At 38.3% G+C, this 20,951-nt stretch overlaps 1 protein-coding gene across 4 annotated transcripts in view; it reads left to right on the top strand.

Moving 5' to 3' along the window:
- The window catches only part of LOC129764816 (rap guanine nucleotide exchange factor 4), a 511,489-nt gene that overhangs the window by 446,646 nt on the left and 43,892 nt on the right, over positions 1–20,951 (top strand). For all 4 annotated transcript variants that reach the window (XM_055764313.1, XM_055764312.1, XM_055764315.1 and 1 more), the window contains 5 exons: positions 6,558–6,879; positions 8,156–8,245; positions 8,359–8,476; positions 12,754–13,007; positions 13,111–13,281. In XM_055764313.1, the coding sequence (XP_055620288.1) occupies positions 6,558–6,879; positions 8,156–8,245; positions 8,359–8,476; positions 12,754–13,007; positions 13,111–13,281 (955 nt within the window). The remainder of the gene's footprint in view (positions 1–6,557; positions 6,880–8,155; positions 8,246–8,358; positions 8,477–12,753; positions 13,008–13,110; positions 13,282–20,951) is intronic.

Here is a 20,951-nt window from a genome sequence, read left to right as displayed (position 1 = left end):
TCAATAAACTATTTAATTTTTACATTTTAAATACACCGTTAAAAATCTTTCTCAAAAATTGAGTATTATATTAAAAACTTAATCAAAACATATATGGATTTAAAATGTTAAATTTGAACATTTTTTTACGTACAGCGGTGCCGTGTCGAACACACACAAATGGATATATCGTTTTTTTTTTGAATTGATGGAATTTCTATACTTTGCGAAATTGTTTAGGAAAAGTTAATGAAATAATAAAAAATACATACTGCTGATGGACGTCACGACTAAAGTTCCGACATCGTATGAAAATTTCACAAACATTTCCATTATATAAAATTGGTTATATCTTGAGAATGACTATTCTCAGGGTAAAATATTTTGTACATCTTTCAATGTAGAATCGCATGTAGATTCCATTTCTTTGTTGTTTTTTTCATGGTAACATTTTCCCGAAGCATTAACATTTACAAAATTTCAAAAAAAAAACATATCTTTGTATTTGCCAGTCCGACACTGCACCACTATACGTCAAATTTTGTTAAATTGGAAGGTTTTTTAGAGTAAAAATATATTTAAAAAATCGAAGGGGGGATATCTTGGTGCTTGAATTTTCGATATCAAATTCCATTCTTGAGTAAGGTTCTTTAACGGTGTATTCAAAATGTAATTATTATTAAACAGCTCATCGGTTTTCCAATAACTTTGCTATAAATCATATTTTAATCAGGCATCTAGATTTCATGTTTTGATTTTTTGTAAAAATATTGATGACATTTAACAGATGATTTAACAAATATTCTAAAATATTTCTAGATTTGTATTCAAGAAAACGACCATATTTGGATTACAAGCATAGCAAAACATACCTTCTACCAAAATATAAGCTATAAACGATTTATTACAAACCTAAAGCTAAATTCTGCAAGACCATGTATGAACACCACGAGGAAAGTGAGGGTTAAATGAATGTTTATAACGCAAAATAAAATAAAATAATCTCTTTCCTTCGGTTTTTCCTAAAAATACATTTTAATATGTTTTTTTATTTTTCATTTAGCATCATTCTCTATGTATCTAAAAGTCTCAATCTAAGATATTACACATTTTTGATCAAATTAGACCTCTGTGCAAGAAAAAATTGCACAGTAAAACTATTCAGAAAACTACTGGCAAGCTATACCATTAGTCACGAGCTCAAAAACATGGATAAGCAGAATATATATATAAGTTAATACCTAATTATTAATAGATAGCAGTTGCTAATTATAAAGTAAAATATCCAGGGAAATCAGCATAACGAATGTCTACAGAAATAACGCAAAGAACTTGGCACTCACAAAAATCTAGATGAGAGAGGAATAGTTCAGCAAGTATGGAAGTACGAGTGTAGAGCCGAAGAAGTTCAGAAATCCGAACAGTTCAGTGCTTCAGTCTTTGTTGTACCAGTGTCGAGTTTGGAAGCATATTCAATAAACGCGCAAAATCAAAACGTATTCCACCATATTATAAAATTTGAATTTATCCGAATAGTAGTTATATCTGATAATTTATATACTTTACTACAAGTATGCAATTATTACTTCGTATTTAAATCTAACGCAAAAGTCTTATCAGGTGCAAAATCCGCAATACAGAATTTTTTTTACAGATTTACAGATAAAACATATTTTTTTAGCTCGGAAATACAGATTTCATTGTGGCAACATTGGTTCCACGCCTAATTCAAATGACGCATGGAATCCTACGTTGAGAAGATGATGTTCGTCTTAAAATGTTAATATCACATGAAAAGAACATAGAAAATACATGTTTGAAAACACTATTTCCTTCAAATTGTCTTCAGAATGAAGCTGTATACCCACATCTGGCACCCCTGTTCGCAAAGAACGAACACAAAGAAGCAACCAGATTTTCGAGTATCGCCCTATTCTCACATTTCAGCAACATGACACGCACTAAGGAGCTTTGTTTTTTACTGTCAAGCTGAAGCTCACCGCGTGTAAATTCGTAATCGTAAATTCGACAAAAAACAAGAGGAGAAAGATGCAACATCAATTTTATTTACGAAAGACTGTAACTTCGTAGCATCCGGAAATGAATTACAGGTCGGACTCGGACTTACAGGTTGATTATATACAATTTTGGACTCGATTATATACAGTTTGAAAAAAAAAATTATATTTCAAATATGACTTATTACACGAAAAAATATTACCTTTCAACGTTAAGTTGAAATTCAAGTGGCTTTTATATGTACAGTGGGGTCAAAATCGTTATTTTTGAAGATTTTGCTTGAATTTTACCGGGAATTGTTTATATCGATATTGTAGTAAAATTTAGATAGATAGCAGTTGGATGTAAAAAAACAAATTGTAGAGCGGTTAGAAAACTTTTATTTAATCGATAGAAACAAACAAGTTCAATATGAGTTTATAGGACAATATAAATAATAACACATTAAAAAATACTAACTTTGAGGTTTTTCACTTCCAAAATGTTAATGCAATCCACTAATTTAGATGTTTCACAACTATATCCTGTACTAAATTTTCTCATCTTTCTAATGGAAGCAACAGAATCGTCTTCTGTAGCATACCTTTTAATATAGCGCCTGCGATGTAATAGAGTCCGAAACCAACAAAAAGCTCGATAACTCTGTCATTGTTGAAATTCGAACATACGCGTAGAAAGATTTTTTTGACGTAGGACTACGTCTAACCGGAAGATATAGGGGGTGAAATGGAAATCTAGGCACTGAACAAGTAGGAAAAAATGCAAGATTTGGAACGCTTATAACTCGAGCATTTCTCAATAGATCGCAAAGGTTTTTGCATCAATTGATAGGAAATATATCTACGCATCTATCATAACGAATAACATTTCATTTTTCTTGAGATAAATAATTGAATAATTGTGAAATATCAAGCATTGTCAAAATGCACTATGTGCCCATTTTTGATTGATCCATTTTGTGCTCCTCAAATCGAACCGACCAAAACGGGCAACCAGAGCAGCAGCGAAATAGAATGAACCACGATTGGAAAGGAAAAAGAAAAAAAATGAACGAAACATTGGTCGCAGTCTCACACATGCGTAATTCTCGAGCCAGCCAGTCAGCTTAAAAATCCCAGCTCCGCTGCCGTAACGATCATTCTTTGTGTGGACACCGACTGGACAACATCGTTGCTGGACGAGCTGGACGGCGAGGGATCGAGTGCCTTTTTCAAGGCAAGAGGGCGGAGGTGGTAGCGCTGGAGTAGAGTAGAGTAGAGTTTTCAAAGGGCCTTTCTCAAGGCTAGAGACGAATGAACTGCAAAAGTTTAAAGTCTCTATAATACAATACCTTCCTTCCTTCCGTAACGATCATTCTCATTCAAACCGTACACCACATCGGTTCGCATCACAACACATCAACAAACCAACCCAAGCAGCCATGTCTGGACATGGTAAAGGAGGAAAAGTGAAGGGAAAGGCAAAATCCCGCTCGAACCGTGTTGATCTGGAGTTCCCCGCAAGGGTAGCTAGGCCGAGCGCGTTAGTACCAGTGCACCAGTCCACCTAGCCGGCGTTATATAGTTTCGGCCGCCGAAGTGATCGAGTTAGCTGGTAAAGCTGCTCGCGACGATAAGAAAACCCGCATTCGGAACAGAACACATTCGGTTCTGTGGACATCAAGACAACAGGCAGTTGCAGCGAGTGGCGAGTGGCAAACGCAATCGCAAAACGGCATCAGGTAGCAGAAGAAAAAAGTTTGTTCTTTATACAAACTTATCGAAATGGTTTTTTTCAAAACCACGAGTACTAAGTTTTCTAAATTGGAACCATTCCATAAAACAAGGCGCTTTTCAGGGCCATTAAACCTTCCAAAAAAGAGTTTAGGAAATACAGTTCAATGCTTTCTAAAACAATATCCAAAATAATAATAAAACACAAATTGATTTTTTCATAATTTGTTTGCCAGGATATGATGAGTATGTGAATTTGGCAGTTGTTCTGAGCTTATTGATTTTCACCAATTCTTAAATTGCTTCTAGATTGAAAGTACAGTCATTTACACTTATCTCGACATTTAGCTAATTGGACGGACCAGTAATGCGACATATTTAGTTGGACATTTTTGTAAACATAGAGTTCGGGGTCCAAATTATGACCCCACTTGAAGGTCGACACTGTACCACTGTCATCGCAAATGTTCAATTACAGGTTAAAATTACCTACAATCCGAAACTGAGTGGTGGTAATGCGACGTGCCATTGAATGTAATTTACTGTAAAATATGTCACAAGCTGGATGGGAAGAAATTTTCCAACTGTGAAAGCTGTGGCGAGTGGCAAATGCAATCGCTAAACAGCAAGGTTTAGACGAACAAGATGGGGATATCGAGTGATAACAAATTCATAAAATCTTTAGATTGAAGATAATTTTGTGATCCTGAAAAGGACCCTTTTTAGCCTGCATGTGAATCCAACGAGCGAATCGTAATGAATGTATTTTTTTGCCATCGCTCCCTTTTAACGCTCATTCGTTCGTCTCGTTGGACTCGCCCCTCTGGATGAGTCTGCCGATTTGTCTCTATCCTGTGAGTGTGTACCGCTAGAGTATAAAACATGCGGACCCCAAAAAAATATCTTATTTTCTTTCAAACCGTAAACCCGTGTGGTTGTACGGCATCGGCATCGTGGACGTAACAAAGGAGGACAAGTTAAGGGAAAGGCAAAGTCTCACTCGAACCGTGCAAGTCTCCAGTTCCCTGTTGGTCGCATTCACTGATTGCTCCGCAAGGGTAACTAGGCCGAACGGATTGGTGCCGGAGTACCAGTATACCTAACAGCGATTATAGAGTTTCGGCCGTCGGAGTGCTCGAGTTGGCTTGCAAAGCTGCTCACGACAATCAGAAAACCCGCATCAAGAACAGAGCAGATTCGGTTCGGCGCTCATCAAGACAACAATTAGTTTCAGTGAGTGGCAAAGTGTTTCTCCGGCACGTCGCATCAAATGTAATTTACTGAACAACATGTCACAAGCTGGATGGGAAGAAATTTTCCAACTGTGAAAGCTGTGGCGAGTGGCAAACGCAATAGCTAAACAGGAAGGTTTAACCGAACAAGATGGGAATATCGAGTGATAAAAAAACACAACACCAAAGGTTCTTTTCAGAACCATCAACATATTCATAAAGAGTAAACAGTAAACTAATCCATTTTTAAGGTAGATAGGTAGGTATTCACGTAGGAGAAGAAAATAAAACAATATATTTAAAATTTATATTTAACAAAAACTGTCCCCTTTGTATAGTCCTACGTCACTCCGGTTATGTCCCCGACATTACCCACCCGTCTTTTTTCATCAAATATTTTTATTTCTTATATTAGAAAGGTATTTTATGACTTTAAGGGGGTGAATCAAAAATTAAGTTCAACTTTTATATTCAAAAAACGAAAAATATATGCATAAAAAACGATTCAAAAAAAATTTTTTTACTCGATTACTTACAGGATTCAATTATATACAGTGAAAATAAATCCGAAATTGTATATAATCGAGTCCGCCCTGTATTCAGCATTTTTAAACTTTCTAGTATTGGAATCTCCTACCAACATTTTTTGCTCTGATTTTTCATAAACTAAGAAACATAATTTTTTTGTAACCAAGCCAATAACGAACCCAATTAGCCAATCATTAAACTTGTATTTACTTCTTGCTCATTGAACCCATTCTAGTCTATTCTAGTACAATAAGTTAGTATGAATGAAAAATAATAGAGTCATTGAATGAAAAATCATCCTTCCGTCTATGATTATCAATATTTTACGAAATGATGATCGCACAGAAAATCGATTGGCAGTTTAAGAAACTTGATTGAACTAATTCTGTACAAGTCCCAATTCTGATTATGGTGAAAACAATAAGTGAATCTTTCCTCGCTAATTTAAAAAAAAACGCAAAAAATAAGATTTTTATATATTAAAGGAAGTATTCATGTAAGCAAGTAATTTCTCAATCTAATGTATACTCGAAACTTCCGGAAATTTTTATATTGAGACGTCCAATCGGTTTTCCTTCTCGAAAATCAAAATGTTAAACAAGATAGAAGTTTTTTGCAAGTTTTCCAGCGATATTTCTGCCCATTCGACAACATCAAAAAATTTCAGGTAGGAGATTCCACCGCTCACAGGCTTGAAATAATTTAAAGACCTGTTCATTTATCACGCAGCTACAGCCTTTCGAAAATTTCTAAAAAAAAGTATAATCAAAAATAGCATCTTCTTCCCCAATTTTTTTGACGTGTGTATCTTCCCAGCACTGCTATTGCATTCAACAATAAATGTTCGACAGTAAACTTCAGTCACACCAATTAGAGTGTTTCCTGTTATTCCCTTTTTTTATGTGTGCATGTCTATTCTGGAAATAATATTACCGTTATTAAGTGAATCCTTTCTCATTTTCGAAGACCTTTCCTTGCTCGTTCTTCTGTTGTTTTCCCCCTCTCTTTCGCCTTTGAAGTACGCCTGCAAATACGGTGAAATACCTACCACCAATTTTTCGATTTTTTTCCTGCTTCTACCCCGCAGATACACTGTGATGTCCGGCACGCCCCAGAAGATGCTGGAACACCTGCTTGAGACGAGACTGGGCGGCCAGGTGGGACCAAACGATCCTTTTTTAGACGATTTCCTGCTGACCCACATCGTATTCATGCCCACGCCGATACTTATCGACGAACTGGCCAGCCACTACCACGCCGACAGCGAGGTGGACATGCGGACGGCCAGCGAGGAGGACCAGGAGTACTTCATCACGTGCAAGCGGCGGGTGGTGCAATTTATCCAGCGGTGGGTCCTCGCGGTGCGGCATGCCGTCTTCGACGACCCGCTGGCGGTGGAATTCATTGAGGTGAGTGTCACGGCACACCCAACTGGAGTAGGATCTTTTTTTTTACAATGGGGGAGGGTGGAAAATTATAATTAGCTTAGGTTTTGGAGCTGTTTTGATAGACCAGTCGCAATTTGCCAGTGAGCGGCCCCAAAACGGTTCATTGACACTTCCGTTGAGTATTCTTTTTCTGTTCCTGCTGAACAAAAAGGTTAAAACGGTGTCAGCGTAATATGATTGAAACCTTGCAGGGTTGCTTGCCTGCTGCCCCATCATGATTTGGAGACTTGATTAGTCGACCAAAATTATGAATTCGGATAACCGTAGTTATTCGTGAGAAATGGGGAAGGATCGAACTCACGCCAGAATGTTGCCTGCGGCCAAACTGACTTGTTAGAAGATCGTACTCAACACCTTCTCGGAAATATATTAGCTAATTCGAGTCAGCAAAATTGTTACCCATTTGAGATGTTGTTAGTAAAATTGTTCTGTGTTGAGAAAAAAGGAAGAAAATCATATTATGTAAACTAAGTTACTTGCAGACATATCTCCATTGAAGCGAGGTCTTAACCTAATAATACACAATAACCCATGAAAAGCGTTTCAAGTGGAAATATATGGGAAAATCCTCGAAACCGGGAAAGTGTAATTGCATTGCCCGGATTATGTGGTAAGTGAAAAAATGTTGCGGAAGAATAAAGCATACAAGCAAAAGGACAAGACTGTTAGCATGATGATGAAAACTCGTTCCGAATCGACGGCCTAAATCTAGCGGAGAGACACATGAAAAGGAAAAATAAATTTGATTGAAAATTGTGAATTCAAATAGCATCACATCCTGGCCAAATGCAACGGTGTGCACCAAGCCGATTGGCAAGAAAGGATGAAAATTTGATACAGAGTGTATTTTTTTTTGTTTTGCCCACACAGTTCATATTTCAATGCTTGCCGTAATAATGCTTGCGCCAGAAACGAAACACAGGCGGAGATAAAATGGGAAAATTGGATTATATCAAAGTTTTTTATTTTCAAAAAAAAGAGTGGAGAGTCAATCGATAGTATGGTACTGAATATGACGCAATCATTCGTCCGCGTCACGATGGCACGATTCACTCCCTTCGAAGCATGAAAAAAGCTTTTCCCTGTCTTCCCAACTTTGTAGAAGAGAAAATCTTCTCTCTGGCAAAGTGTCAACAAATCGTAACACGGGAGCATCAATAAATATATTATTTCTTCGATTTTCCGATGTTTCGTATCGGCTTGGTTTTTTTCAAACATTTCATTCTCTTCTACACAGGAAATTGCAACAGATGTCGAGTCGGAAGGTCTACTACAAGAGGAAGCCAGCATCATACATCACGTACTAACGCAATTATCCCGATACCAGGTATGTGGGAGTTGAACATGAACCGTGCGCACAAGAGCGCTTCGATCCTTTTGTAATGGACAGGAAAAAGTTCTCAAACAAGTTTCTGTTTTTTTTTTCCGTCCACTCCACAGGAAGATCGACAGATGAATGCGAGTCAGAAGTGGAAACTACCGCCAAACGGACAACCCATTTGCCTATTCAGTGGAAACACACCACACTCAAAGACTGTTATACGACCGGATGATGATAGTAAGTAGAGCTCGATGTCCTTTTTCTGTCTATTTTTGTACTGACGATGTGACTATTTCTGTACAACCGGGGGAACATGTATTGAAAACCTTTGGGAGGGAATTTGATTGTCGCAAATTTGGAACGAATATTCCAGTCGCTTTTCACTCTACTTAAGGTGGGCGTACCCTTTTTGACAGATAAAGTTTGGTTTGGATTTTGGTACCAATACCATTTTGTTTGTTACTCTTTAATTATCAACAGTGGAAAACAATATCTTCTAATTTCCAATGCAATGGCCATCATAAATAATAGCATATTTCGGGAGCATATTGATCCTACAGATTGCAAAACTAAATATCGAACGCGTCACCAAAAATGTCTAATGCTATTGATGACGTTTATCGTTGTGATAGTCGAGAGCTGTCACACGTAGAACCCAGCAAGAAAACAATGGAACACTTGCTCATTGGCCGTGTTTCCAGAGCTCGAGTCCAGTTGTCGCAACATCTCCCTCGTTAGAATCATAGATACAGGTTAAGCCGTTTAGGTGGTCTTGTGGACCTTGAAGAGCACCGTGAAAGCTGTACCGTTGCTGAAGCTGTTTCCAAGTTGGAAGACGTCGATGAAGATGATGTGGGTTTCAGGCTAGGACTGACGACTGGACTCATTCAAATCTCGGGTGACGATAGCGACGACACCTTCATCGGTTCGCTGCGGATCGCTGTGATAGAAGATGCTACTTTAGTCGATGTCGTTGGTGTACCACAATTGCATACTCAAGAGCAAGGTCTTCTATCTGTCCTGCGACGGTTTACTTTGGGTAGAACTGAATGATGTTCGGCTTCTCATCTGGTTAACGTGGGACCCGACTAGACGACTCCCATCAGTCCAAACGTTGTACATTACTCGACCCACTTTTTAGAGAATTGTGCCAGGTACCCAAATCCAAGCGTTTTTAGAGTACAACTTGACGACCACAGGTTCATTACAGTTGAAGAATCGCAATTCGGATGGCTTCGGTTCGTTAGATGGAGGTGAAGATGATTGTTCTGTAGTCCGAGGTACGTATGCGACGACCGACCATTAGTTCCAAAGGCGAAAGGCCATTTGGAGCTGACCAGTTTGTACTTTGATATGCCAGCAGAAACATGTCGATTGCTTACATTTGAATGAAAATTTCGTTTGAGTTCGAACCGTATTCAATGAAAGTAATGAAAATGACGATGTGGAAGGATGTATAGTAGCTAGCAGGCGTAATCATTTACTGGCGCTGGTTGTAAGACTAATATGCCCTCATATGCATATTTTAACCCTTTATAAAGCCGTGGAAACTAAGCAAGCTATCGACTCAAACTTCAGAGATAATAATCCTTACAAGAGGAAGAATACTTATTTACCATTGATAAAAAAAAACTATTGAAAAAGTTGAAGAAATTGGAGGCAATATAGTCGCCACTGCCCGTTAAACCCTAAAACAATTCTGACTTGTGAATTCAAGCTGACTTGTAAATTCACTTTATTGAACCTTCGGTTATGCAAAAATCAAAACAATAAATCTATTTTTTTCTATATAGAGTTTTAAAGAAAAAAAATCGAGGGATTGTATCCGAGACACGACCGCTTAGGACGTAGAACTACGCAATCTTTTTTCTTTAATTTGTTGGCTTATCATTTCGGATATTATTTGCAAACACGTCGAAATTTAATTTCGAGAAACAACGATTTTTTTTTGCCTTTGCGAGAACAATACACTAATTGGCCATATATCACAATTTGTTTCTTTATATCAATGCACGCATTGCACTGAGTATTTAACGAGAGGCATCTTCCATGCATCGCCATTCAACAAGCATCAAACACGCGTATAACAGATGTACACAGCTGCAGCGATAAAAATAAAACTTCGCTAGAATGACCGTTTATGAAAAATTGTTTCTCGACTCTCGGTCAAAACCGTCAACAAAGCTAGGAGCTTGTTGCATCAGAACAGAGCCGATGCGCACGAGAGCCAATACTAATGACAACTAAAAGTATCGAAGGTGTGCTATCCACATGTACAAGAAATAAACAAGTTCTAAGTTTCGCGAAACGGAAACAAGCAACACACTCAAAGCCAAACACTGATGGCTAGAAGCGATCTATAATCATTTGCACCCTTCTCTTTTTGACGTAGAACAACGTCTTTCAGGAAGGGTGCCAAATCAGAAAACAGGTCACGTTTTTATGAAATAAAGTTAACATTAATAACTATGTTCCCTGTGAACGAATTCTGATTTGCATGCCAATCGAATTCTCTAAGATTTGTTTGATATGCTATACATCACAATTCGCTAATCTATAAACGGTTTAAATTCATGAAAACTGGAAGAACTTCCTTTTGTCTCATACATTTGCCGATTTGTGTGCTAACCCTACCCGTATTTCGAATACTTATAAATCGAACATTTCTTAACAGAACAGAAAGATGTTTGCATCAATTGATAGAAAATATTTCTACGCGTCTATCTCAATCAATAAAATGTTACTTTTCATGAGATGAACAATTGAATAACTGTGAAATATCAATGTGAACAATTGAATAACTGTAAAATGTCAATGTTATCTAAACGCCCTAGCTGCCAAGTTTTGATTGGCCCGATTTACGGTTTCCCCAACACAGTCTTCAAAATCGATGTATCCATTTCATGAAAAACGTATTCCTGACTCTGATTTAACCATTTATTTCTAGACTTTAATTTTTTATTGGTTCATGCGATAGAGAGATAAGGCCCATAGTTATACAATATACATACATATTGTATTCATATAAATTCGACATAAATCGGTTCAGTAGTGTGGCGTTCTCGCTGGAAAGGGAAATCCCCCCATATCGAAGTACGTCTCACTAGTACGAAGGCCCAAGAGGAAAGAGGCCGAGTCATGGTTATACATGTAAACTAAAGCATCGCCTGCTATTAGGTACAAGTAGTCGTACGTCATGTTCAATTCGGTTGACACTTGACAAATTCAATAAGCTCATTTCACACTTGCTTAATGACGTATATCACACAAGTAGAACTTGAGATATCGTGTACGCCAGTTTGAAAAAACTTGTTTCGAGAAGAACGCGTTCGAAGTTAATTGTTATGGCCGTACTAGATGAGATACCGTATCACTAAAATGGCTATAACTATACCTATAACGAAATGTCCTTTCTAGAGTATATTCTTGTATGCCTAAACATCAGAAATATGATGAAAAAAAATTTTGATTTTCTTGGAAAGGTCCGGGCGTTCAGCGATGGAAAGGAAATTGAAAAAAGTAATTATGCCGAAACATAGCCCATATTCATTAGTTCATTCCTTTAAAGTTTCAAGAAAATCCGACTTAAAATAAATTTTTGGCGAGCACTGTTTTCTGGTGCGTTTTTTTCGAGTACAGGCTTTACATTTGGCAACGCATAATTACCAACAATTATATGTGCTTGTGATGCAAAAATACACAAGCGCTCCGACACTCTCCATTTCCAGCTTGCATTTGAAGTTGCGAACAAATTAGCACCACGATTTCATTCACAACACGCCACACTAGCGTGATGTTGACCGCTCGCTGGCAGGAGCAAAACCGATCAGAAGAAATTGAAAATATTCTGTTTTTACGCTCGTGTCGTGTGAACGTGTGAACAAGTTTTCATCGAGTGAAGCTCAATTTGCACTCCTCAATCCACAGTGTTTACCAATGGCTTATTGACGGTACGGGTAGATAAGCCAAAAAAATGCGCAGAACAGGTGTATTGGGAAATGAAATTGCTTCTAATTTTGATCAATTTCAACCATTTACAGACTAGGGGGTTGCAACGTATAGCATATCAAACATTTTTTAGGGAATTTACGATTCGGTTAATATGCAAATCATCAAAATCCGTTAGCAGCAGCAATAGTGATAATAAGACGTGTTTTCTAATTAGGTCCTAGTGGAAAATGTAGCCCTACATCGAAAAATCGCTCTAGAACAATATTATTATGTCTAAATAGGAAACACAAATTTTTAATGCTTCTTCTTTTAAATAAAAACTTTTCCTGAAGTAAATAGGCAAACTATTAAGGATAAATGTCTCCATACTGCTGTCAAATACCTCAAATGAAAAATCAACGCTCTTTCCATTATGAACAACAAATCATCAGCGGCATTCGCATGTCATGCCTGTCAACGAGAATGCGTATTCCGCGTATTAAAATTTCACGTGATTTATTGACATACCTGTTTGTTTGCATTTGCGCTCTCTTTCTCTCTTTCCCCCATCCCCATCCAATCAGTCATCTTCCGGGTGTACTGTGCGGACCATACGTACTGCACGCTACGTTTCCCGATGTCGGCACCCGCCGAAGTCATCAAAGCGTGTGCCGCCGACAAGCTGCAGCTAGCGCGAATGCCCGACGACCTGCTGCTGGTGGAGGTAAAATCCAACGGCGAGCGGACGGTGTTCAAGGACAACGACGTGAGCATTCCAACCGCCCTCAGCCTGAACGGACGAATATTTGTATCACCGAAGGACCACCTGGATGCACTGGTAATAAACCATTCCCACTTGCTCTCTTTTTTTTTTTTTGCTCATGAACTATGTTTTGGCTTTTGAAAATATTTTCATTTACCTTTACCGTTCTCCCTTCCAGACTCCCCTGCCGGAGCAGGAGCTTCCGACCGAAGCGCTCGATATGGACTTCGAAGCGCTGCCGACCAAGGATGTCGCCTACCACATAACACTGTTCGATTGGGACCTGTTCTGGGCTGTGCATGAGTACGAACTGCTGTACCATACCTTCGGCAGACACCACTTCAACAAGGTAAGCCAGAACCATTTGCCACTGTTAATCGCCACGTCCGGAACCTGCAGCAAGCAAACATACAACAAAATCCAGCTGGTGGTTAGCTTCAATGTAGCAACCATTTAATGGTCTATTTTAATGGATGAGCTGCATCTGCAAAAAGTGCACCACATATGCACTCTGTTTGGATGGGCCAGTGTTTGATGTGCGGTGGATTACGAAGAAGTTTTCACAACCTGGTTCCACTTAAAACCATAAATTCTTTCATGAATGTAATAGGTTGACTTGTATCCTTCACTTTTCGCTCACCGTGGCAAACGGTGGGAGCAAACGGTCCGACTTTTCCCCGGTTTGCGGAAGCAAACGAACGAACGAATGGACGACTATAAATAAGACCACATTGCGACTTGTGTCAAGAAGTTGCGTCTCGTTGCATTCGTTCCCACAGCGTTTCGGATGTGCAAAATATCTTCCTTTCTACAGTTCCCAGAATGCGAATAGTGTGGGAGAGACAAGGGGAAGGGAGAGAACCCGGAATTAACTTTTCACTCAGTTCACAAGAAAAAGTCCTTTCGACACCGGCGAGAACGTCCTCGGGGAAAAAGAATTTAAATCGTTCTTATCCTGGCTCGAATTGACGTTTCCTTCCCACTCTTGCGCGGGGGGGTTGAGAAGATGCTATTTTTCACGCTTATTCGGTGGTGGCTCTGGACATCCGACAAAAGTCAATTACAAGACGGGAACGAGGGAAAGGAAAATAGAGATGTTCCCCGAAAGTGCACTTTTGGCTTGTAAACTGCATTTCTGGTTCCATCGGGGGTGGATCGGATTTCGCACACCGAAGTAGAAAGATTATGTCAATAAGGTGCTCCACGGAGATTTCCTTTCTCATTTCTCTCTGCGTTGCAGACCGTGACAGGACTTACGGAGGAATGAATTGTGCAAATAAAAGGATATTGCTTATATTATTGTTTATATTGAGGAAGTGGAAATTGATCATTTGGCACATAAGATAGCGATGACCGACGTTAAATGGTCGTTTAAGGAAATGGCCCTTATTAAACACTTGACAAAAAAAAAACATCATTTTGGTAATTTTTGAAAAGCTGATAAACTCTGTGATAAACGAACAACTGAAAATGGAATATACATAATTCTGAAGCCGGATGTTTGCAATATTGAAGTGGAGTAAGGTGGAAGAGTGAGGTTCGAGAAAATACGGCTCAACTTATGAATACGAAATTTTGCAGAGGATATTAGACTAAAAATGCTGTACTCTCTGTAATGTTTACAAAATTACAGTATATTTTTTAAACGCCACGAAGATCATTAAGATCAATTAACATCATTTTAAATCAAATTGCATCACAGAAAAAAACGCTGTAGAAAATTACCCATTGGGTATTTTCTCTTGATAATTTGAATAGAAGTAGTTTAGAGTGTATTTTTTACACTGTATTTTTAACACAGTCAGTTTTCCGAAGATTGGAAAAAATTATTTGATTTTGCGCAAGCATCAGGAAAATCCCCAACTTCCTCATCGGGACATCGGAAAACAACTCGGATTCGTGCAATCAACGGTGAGTCGTGTGATTAAACGTTACTAAGAAAGTCTGAGCATCGAACGGAAAGACTGACCAAATAGTTCAGAAATAAAAACGAGACACGTAAACCCAAAAAAAATATATTTATTGTTTAATATTTTTTGAAGAATTTTATTGAGTGAATAACCAAGAATAAATCCAAACAATCAATGTACTATAATGTATCCAGCTCCCTATAGTGCAATTCCAATTGAAAACGAACTAAAAATGCAGATTTTAAAAACTTGTATTTCGCGATTCCAACGAAAGTTTGTACTCCGTTTGGGTTGGAGGAAACATGAGTTTTCCAAAGCAATTGGGAATTTTGACTACGTCTAACCGGAGTATATGGGGGGTAAAATGAAAACCTAACCACAGAACATGCAGGAAAAAATGAAAAATTCCGAATGCTTATAACTTAAACATTTCTTACTGGATCGGAAAGATGTTTGCATTAATCGACAGGGAATATTTCTATGCATCTATCGCAATTAATAAAATGTTATTTTTCATTAGATAAACAATTGAATAACTGTAAAATGTTGAGCGTTATCTAAACGCCCTTTTTACCTCGTTTTGATTGGCCCGATTTACAATTTCCCCAACACAGCCATCATAACCAAGCAGTCTTGGGGAAATCGGCAATGCAAATACATGAAAGTATGGGGATTTTTGTTCTCACCGAAATGTGTTCCATAACACAGACTTCAAAACCAAGCAGTGTTGGAGAAATCGGCATTGCAAATACATGAAAGTCGGAGGTATTTTTGTTCCGACTGAAATGTGTTTCCCTAACACAGACTTCAATCTATGGAGCGTGGGGAAATAGGCATTGCAAATTCATAGAAGTCGGGGGCATTTCTGTTCCGACTGAAATGTGTTTCCCTAAAACAGACTTCAGAACCAAGGTGGAAATGTAAAATAAATAATCGTTTGATAATTCTTCCGTTCACATATTTTGTCCTAGGCATCATACCAAACGTAAAAGGACTGTCACTTAATTTATTTGTAACGAAGAACATAATCTATGACAATGCATGAATTGACCTTACATGGCATTTATTCAATCTCTTTACTCACAAAGTGAATATATTGAATTCGATTGAATCCGGAAATTGTTTCATTCAATCAAAAATTTAATCAATACAAACAAATGATTGCTAAGCTAAGCTAGTCCCACGTCAACTTTGCGGTTGTATCATAGATATAACCCACCCATTTTTTTTTGACTCAAGTGTAACTTTTGAAATGGGTGTATCGATTTAAGTAAGAGATACTCTATAACTCATTCTAATACACTATTTCGGTAGGACTCGTAGTTTTTGAGATATAAATTTTGAAAGATTTCTCTTACTAAAGTTACACTTGAGTCAGAGAATTCCTAAATACTGTGGAAAACTCATATTTCCTCTAACCTAAACGGAATACTAACTTTCATTCGAATAAAAAATATTCATGTTTCGTCATTTTTCGATTTCATTTGGAATTGCTCTATAAATATTTAGATGCTGCAGAGACTTTGCGAAGAAGATTATGATTTTTGCAAGTTTTATCATATAATTTGTCAAATTACAGATCAAACTTCTGTTTGACAACTATCATAGCTTTTATACCACGACTTTTCTGTTGTCCAGATGTTGATTATCGTAGAAAAATCCTTCCGACAGATACCGATGCCAGACAAACACAAAATATAATCATTAGGCTTCTCGATTTCCTTACAGTCTAGAACAGTGGTCGGGGTTTCAAAGTGGTCGATATCGACCCCTTGGGATCGATATCGGTTTTCCACGGGTCGACACAATCGAAAAACTTTTATTTTGGTGGTCGACCGGGTTTAAAAATCTACCCCTATTAATTAACATAAGTTCTAACTTGAAAAACTTGAAACTTTCAATATACCGTTTAAGTTGTGTTACGTAAACCAACTTGTTATAAAAATTACTAATAGTTTAGTATAAAATATTATTATTGTAATTTGTATCAATAATTAATTATTAAACTTGATATTTACTGGATTTTATGTCTATTGATAAGAAAATGATGTCAAGTTTACCCACTTAACCGACCGCAATGTTTTTGAATTGGTAAGTATTTTGTATGAATAAGATAAAGATAAAATTTGCAAAGAATTTTGGCCGTAGGAAGTCGATGGTTTTACTTCAATCTGGAAAAGGGGTCTTTTGTCCATAATAGTTTGAGTATCCCTGGTCCTTTTCTAAAAATATTTGCCCTCAGCGATTTGCAACAGTTACGTATTAAAGGGTGTGTCACATCAAATTGCATCACGGAAAAAACGCTGTAGAAATTTAATTTTTAGGAATTATATCTTCAGCTTTCGCTTATAATCAGATAAGAGTGTATAGATCACGTTGGCCATGCTTCACTGTCAATTTTTCGTAAATTTGGAAAAATGTCGTCGAACGAAAAAGAGCGTCGTGAATTAATACTGCGCACTCATTTAGAGAATCCGGAGTTGTCACATCGGGACATCGGTAAGATGCTGGGAATCGTCCAATCCACGGTCAACAGAGTACTAAAACGATACTTCGAGAACCTAACCATCGACCGGAAGGTGAAGAACGGCAAAAATGGATGCTCCGTCAGTGAAAAAGATCACAAGCGCGTAGTTAAGCAGTTTAGACGTGATCCGAGAAGTTCGGTCCGGGATGTCGCCAATAAGCTGAATTTGTCAAGTTCATTCGTCCAGCGGACCAAGCAGCGGGAGGGCATGCGTACATACAAGGTTCAGAAGGCTCCTAACCGCGACGAAAGGCAAAACATGGTGGGGAAGACGCGAGCTCGGAAGCTGTACACCGAAATGCTGACGAAGCCGCATTGCCTGGTAATGGACGACAAAACCTACGTCAAAGCGGACTTTCGTCAGCTGCCGGGCCTGTTGTTCTTCTCCGCAAAGAACAAATTCAGCGTTCCGGAGGAGATTCGCAAGCAGAAACTATCCAAGTTTGCCAAAAAGTACATGGTGTGGCAAGCGATCTGCTCTTGCGGAAAGCGGAGCACCCCCTTCGTGATGACCGGCACGGTAAACCTTAAGGAGTGCCTACAGAAGCGCTTACTACCGCTATTGAAGCAGCTCGAGGGCCCGACCATCTTCTGGCCGGATCTCGCTTCGTGCCACTATTCAAAGGACGTGTTGGAGTGGTACGAAGCCAACGGGGTCACCTTCGTGCCAAAGGAAATGAACCCGCCCAACGCGCCGGAGCTTCGCCCAATAGAGAAATATTGGGCGATTATGAAGCAGGCCCTCCGGAAGAACCCAAAAGTTGTCAAATCGGAGGCGGACTTCAAGAGAAAATGGATTTCTGTTCAAAAAAAACTACAACCTGACGTTGTACAGAACCTTATGGACGGGGTAAAGAGGAAGGTGCGAGCATACGGGCTTGGGCTCGAAGTATGAATAAAAAGAAAATGCCAAAAGTTGTTTAATAGTTTTTATTTTACTGTCTAAAATTTTCAAAAGGATCGGTCTACTGGGCGAATTTCTACAGCGTTTTTTCCGTGATGCAATTTGATGTGACACACCCTTTATTTGCTTTACCTTTTTATCTCACTAATAATAATTCCTGTAATCTATATAAACAGGATTTGTTTTTACTAGTGTCACTGTGAATCTATGGAATGGATTTAATATAAGATTGTTATGTTTCTCCTTGACTAGTCTTTCATTCACAAATGTACTCCAACGCAGTATCATTTTTAAGGAATAGTTTTAACGCTAATAAATATTTTTGCTGCCAACGGATGTTGACGGATGAACGGACAACGATTTGCATACCAATCGAATTCGAATTTGCATACCAATCGAATCTGAGAATTTTTTGATATGTTATGCTTTACGATTCCCTAATCCATAAATAGTTTAAATAACCGAAAATTGGAAGCATACCCATTTTCTCACACATTCGTTCTGTGAATTTCTTTGTTTTCTATACCGAGGAACGAGTGGAGTCGTGAGGTATAATCTTTTTATATCACTGCATGCGTGCATAATACGCTCGCTCGAACTGCAAATGCAACGTTCGACCATACGAACACGATGAAGAGAGGAGATATTGTAAATTAATCCCGCCTGTTTATTATTCATTGGGTAGAAATAAGCTATTCGTGATTTCTAATACTCGTTCTCGCTTCAACTAGCAAGCATATTGCTCGATACAAAATTCAAGCTATCTATCAAGCTTGCATGTGATGTCAATAGCTTACCATATGGTTGCTTTCCAAAGCGATGAAAAATTATCAAAGTTGCTGTTCGATTTTACAAACGCTTTACCTTTAATAACTATTTTTGCTGTGACCATATGGTGATCTACCAATCGAATCAGAAATTCTCTGTTTGATAGGATGTACATTACGATTCTATATTTCTTAAACGGTATAATATGTAGAAACTACAAATTACATTCAAGTCACACTCTCGCTCCAGCTAGCAGACTGCAGTCTTTCTCAATGCTGATATCACACACAGAGGTTTTGTCCAATGTAAAGGAAGAATGTAAGAATGGAAGATAGACATCGCACGCAAAGGTGCAATTTTGTTAGGTGGAGACACCGTATCGATTTTCATGCCGTTTAGCAGACAGTGCTTCTGCATTTTTGCATTTGTGCTGGGGTGTAAGTTTAATGTTCCGAATTGGTCAGCAGTTGATGCTTGGCATTGGCTGGCAGTGAAAGCACTATACATACTTTGCTCGTCCTGGCCGACCCCAGTTTTTGTTTTGCTACTGTGCCTCAGAATACATTCTAAAGAATATGCACGAAACAAACATAGTGGAGAGCTTGCGCTGACGACCAGAAGCAAAAATATTCAATGGAACATACCGCGTCGGTTGGAGATTGTTTGTGTATGATTGAATCATACGTAGGAATTGTTATTTTTATGCGTTATCTCAGAGACAAAGACAAAGGGGACAAATTTATAATCGCATGAGACGTCTAGCACGAGCAGATTTTTCGCGGTGCATACTGAGTGAAGTACGTGCATTCTTCTTCTTCTTAAATGGAACTAACGTTCCTAGAGGAACTTCACCGTTTCAACGTAGTATGACTTGAGTCATTTATATTAGTATTTAGTTGAGATTTCTATGTCAAATAACACGCCTTGAATGCATTCTGAGTGGCAAGCTCTAGAATACCACAGTGCAAGACGGAGGAAATTTCATTGATGAAAAATTCCCCCGACCGGAATCGTACCCGAACCCCCGGCATGTTAGGTTCGACGTTCACCACTCGTCGCAGTACGTGCATTGGCAATCGTGCATTCCTCACAAAATGCGGATTAATCTATATATTTTTTTCGCTGGAAGAGAGCTGGTGTGAATTTAGGAATATGTTCGGATTTATTTCGGATGATGATCATGATGTTTTCAATTGTAGAGGCTTCAAAATTTATCAGTTCATTCGTGAAAAAGGCTAATATGAAAAACTGAACTATTTTTGGTAAGCCTGAATGACTGATAAATCGAGAACGACTCATTGGTGACTTTTATCCAATCGACAATTAAGTTTTTTCGTGAATTCAAGCATTGTTTCCAGGTTAAAAGTGGCGTCAAACTGTAGCGAATTTCGAGCCGGATATAAAAAAGGTATTTTTAGTGCAGAGAGCTGTGTTCTTTGGTGGAAAACAGAATGTGAAAATTTATTCCGCAACGTTTACTACTATCTCAACACAACCGATTCAGTTCGGATTTTTTGCTACCGTTTCGCGTGTTCTTTGGGGCGATGTTTTTTTGTTCTCACCGGCGATTAATTCGCAGTCCTACGTTAACAATACCATCGTGTCTTGGACACCACCCTTCCTTTTTTCACTTTTTGCAGCCCACGACACCATGATTTACTTGTGGGGCCACAAACCCATGCAAAAAAAAAGATAAGTACCGCTGCACTAAGATGTTACGAGTCAAACATTAGAAGTAATTTTTCCAAGAAAACATGAAAAAGTTGTTGTAAGGAAAACTTTTTCCCTTTAGCAGGTCCCTTCTTTCGTTGTATGACTGAGTCGTTGGTAATTATATAGGCTATTAATAACATTTTTGTTCGAAATTTGTTTTTGAGAAAAAATAATTTTAATTTAAAAAAAAATTGTTT

This window comes from Toxorhynchites rutilus, chromosome 2 (assembly GCF_029784135.1).
Source record: "Toxorhynchites rutilus septentrionalis strain SRP chromosome 2, ASM2978413v1, whole genome shotgun sequence".
NCBI classification, from domain to species: Eukaryota; Metazoa; Arthropoda; class Insecta; order Diptera; family Culicidae; genus Toxorhynchites; species Toxorhynchites rutilus.
This window is presented reverse-complemented; position numbering and strand designations above follow the sequence as displayed.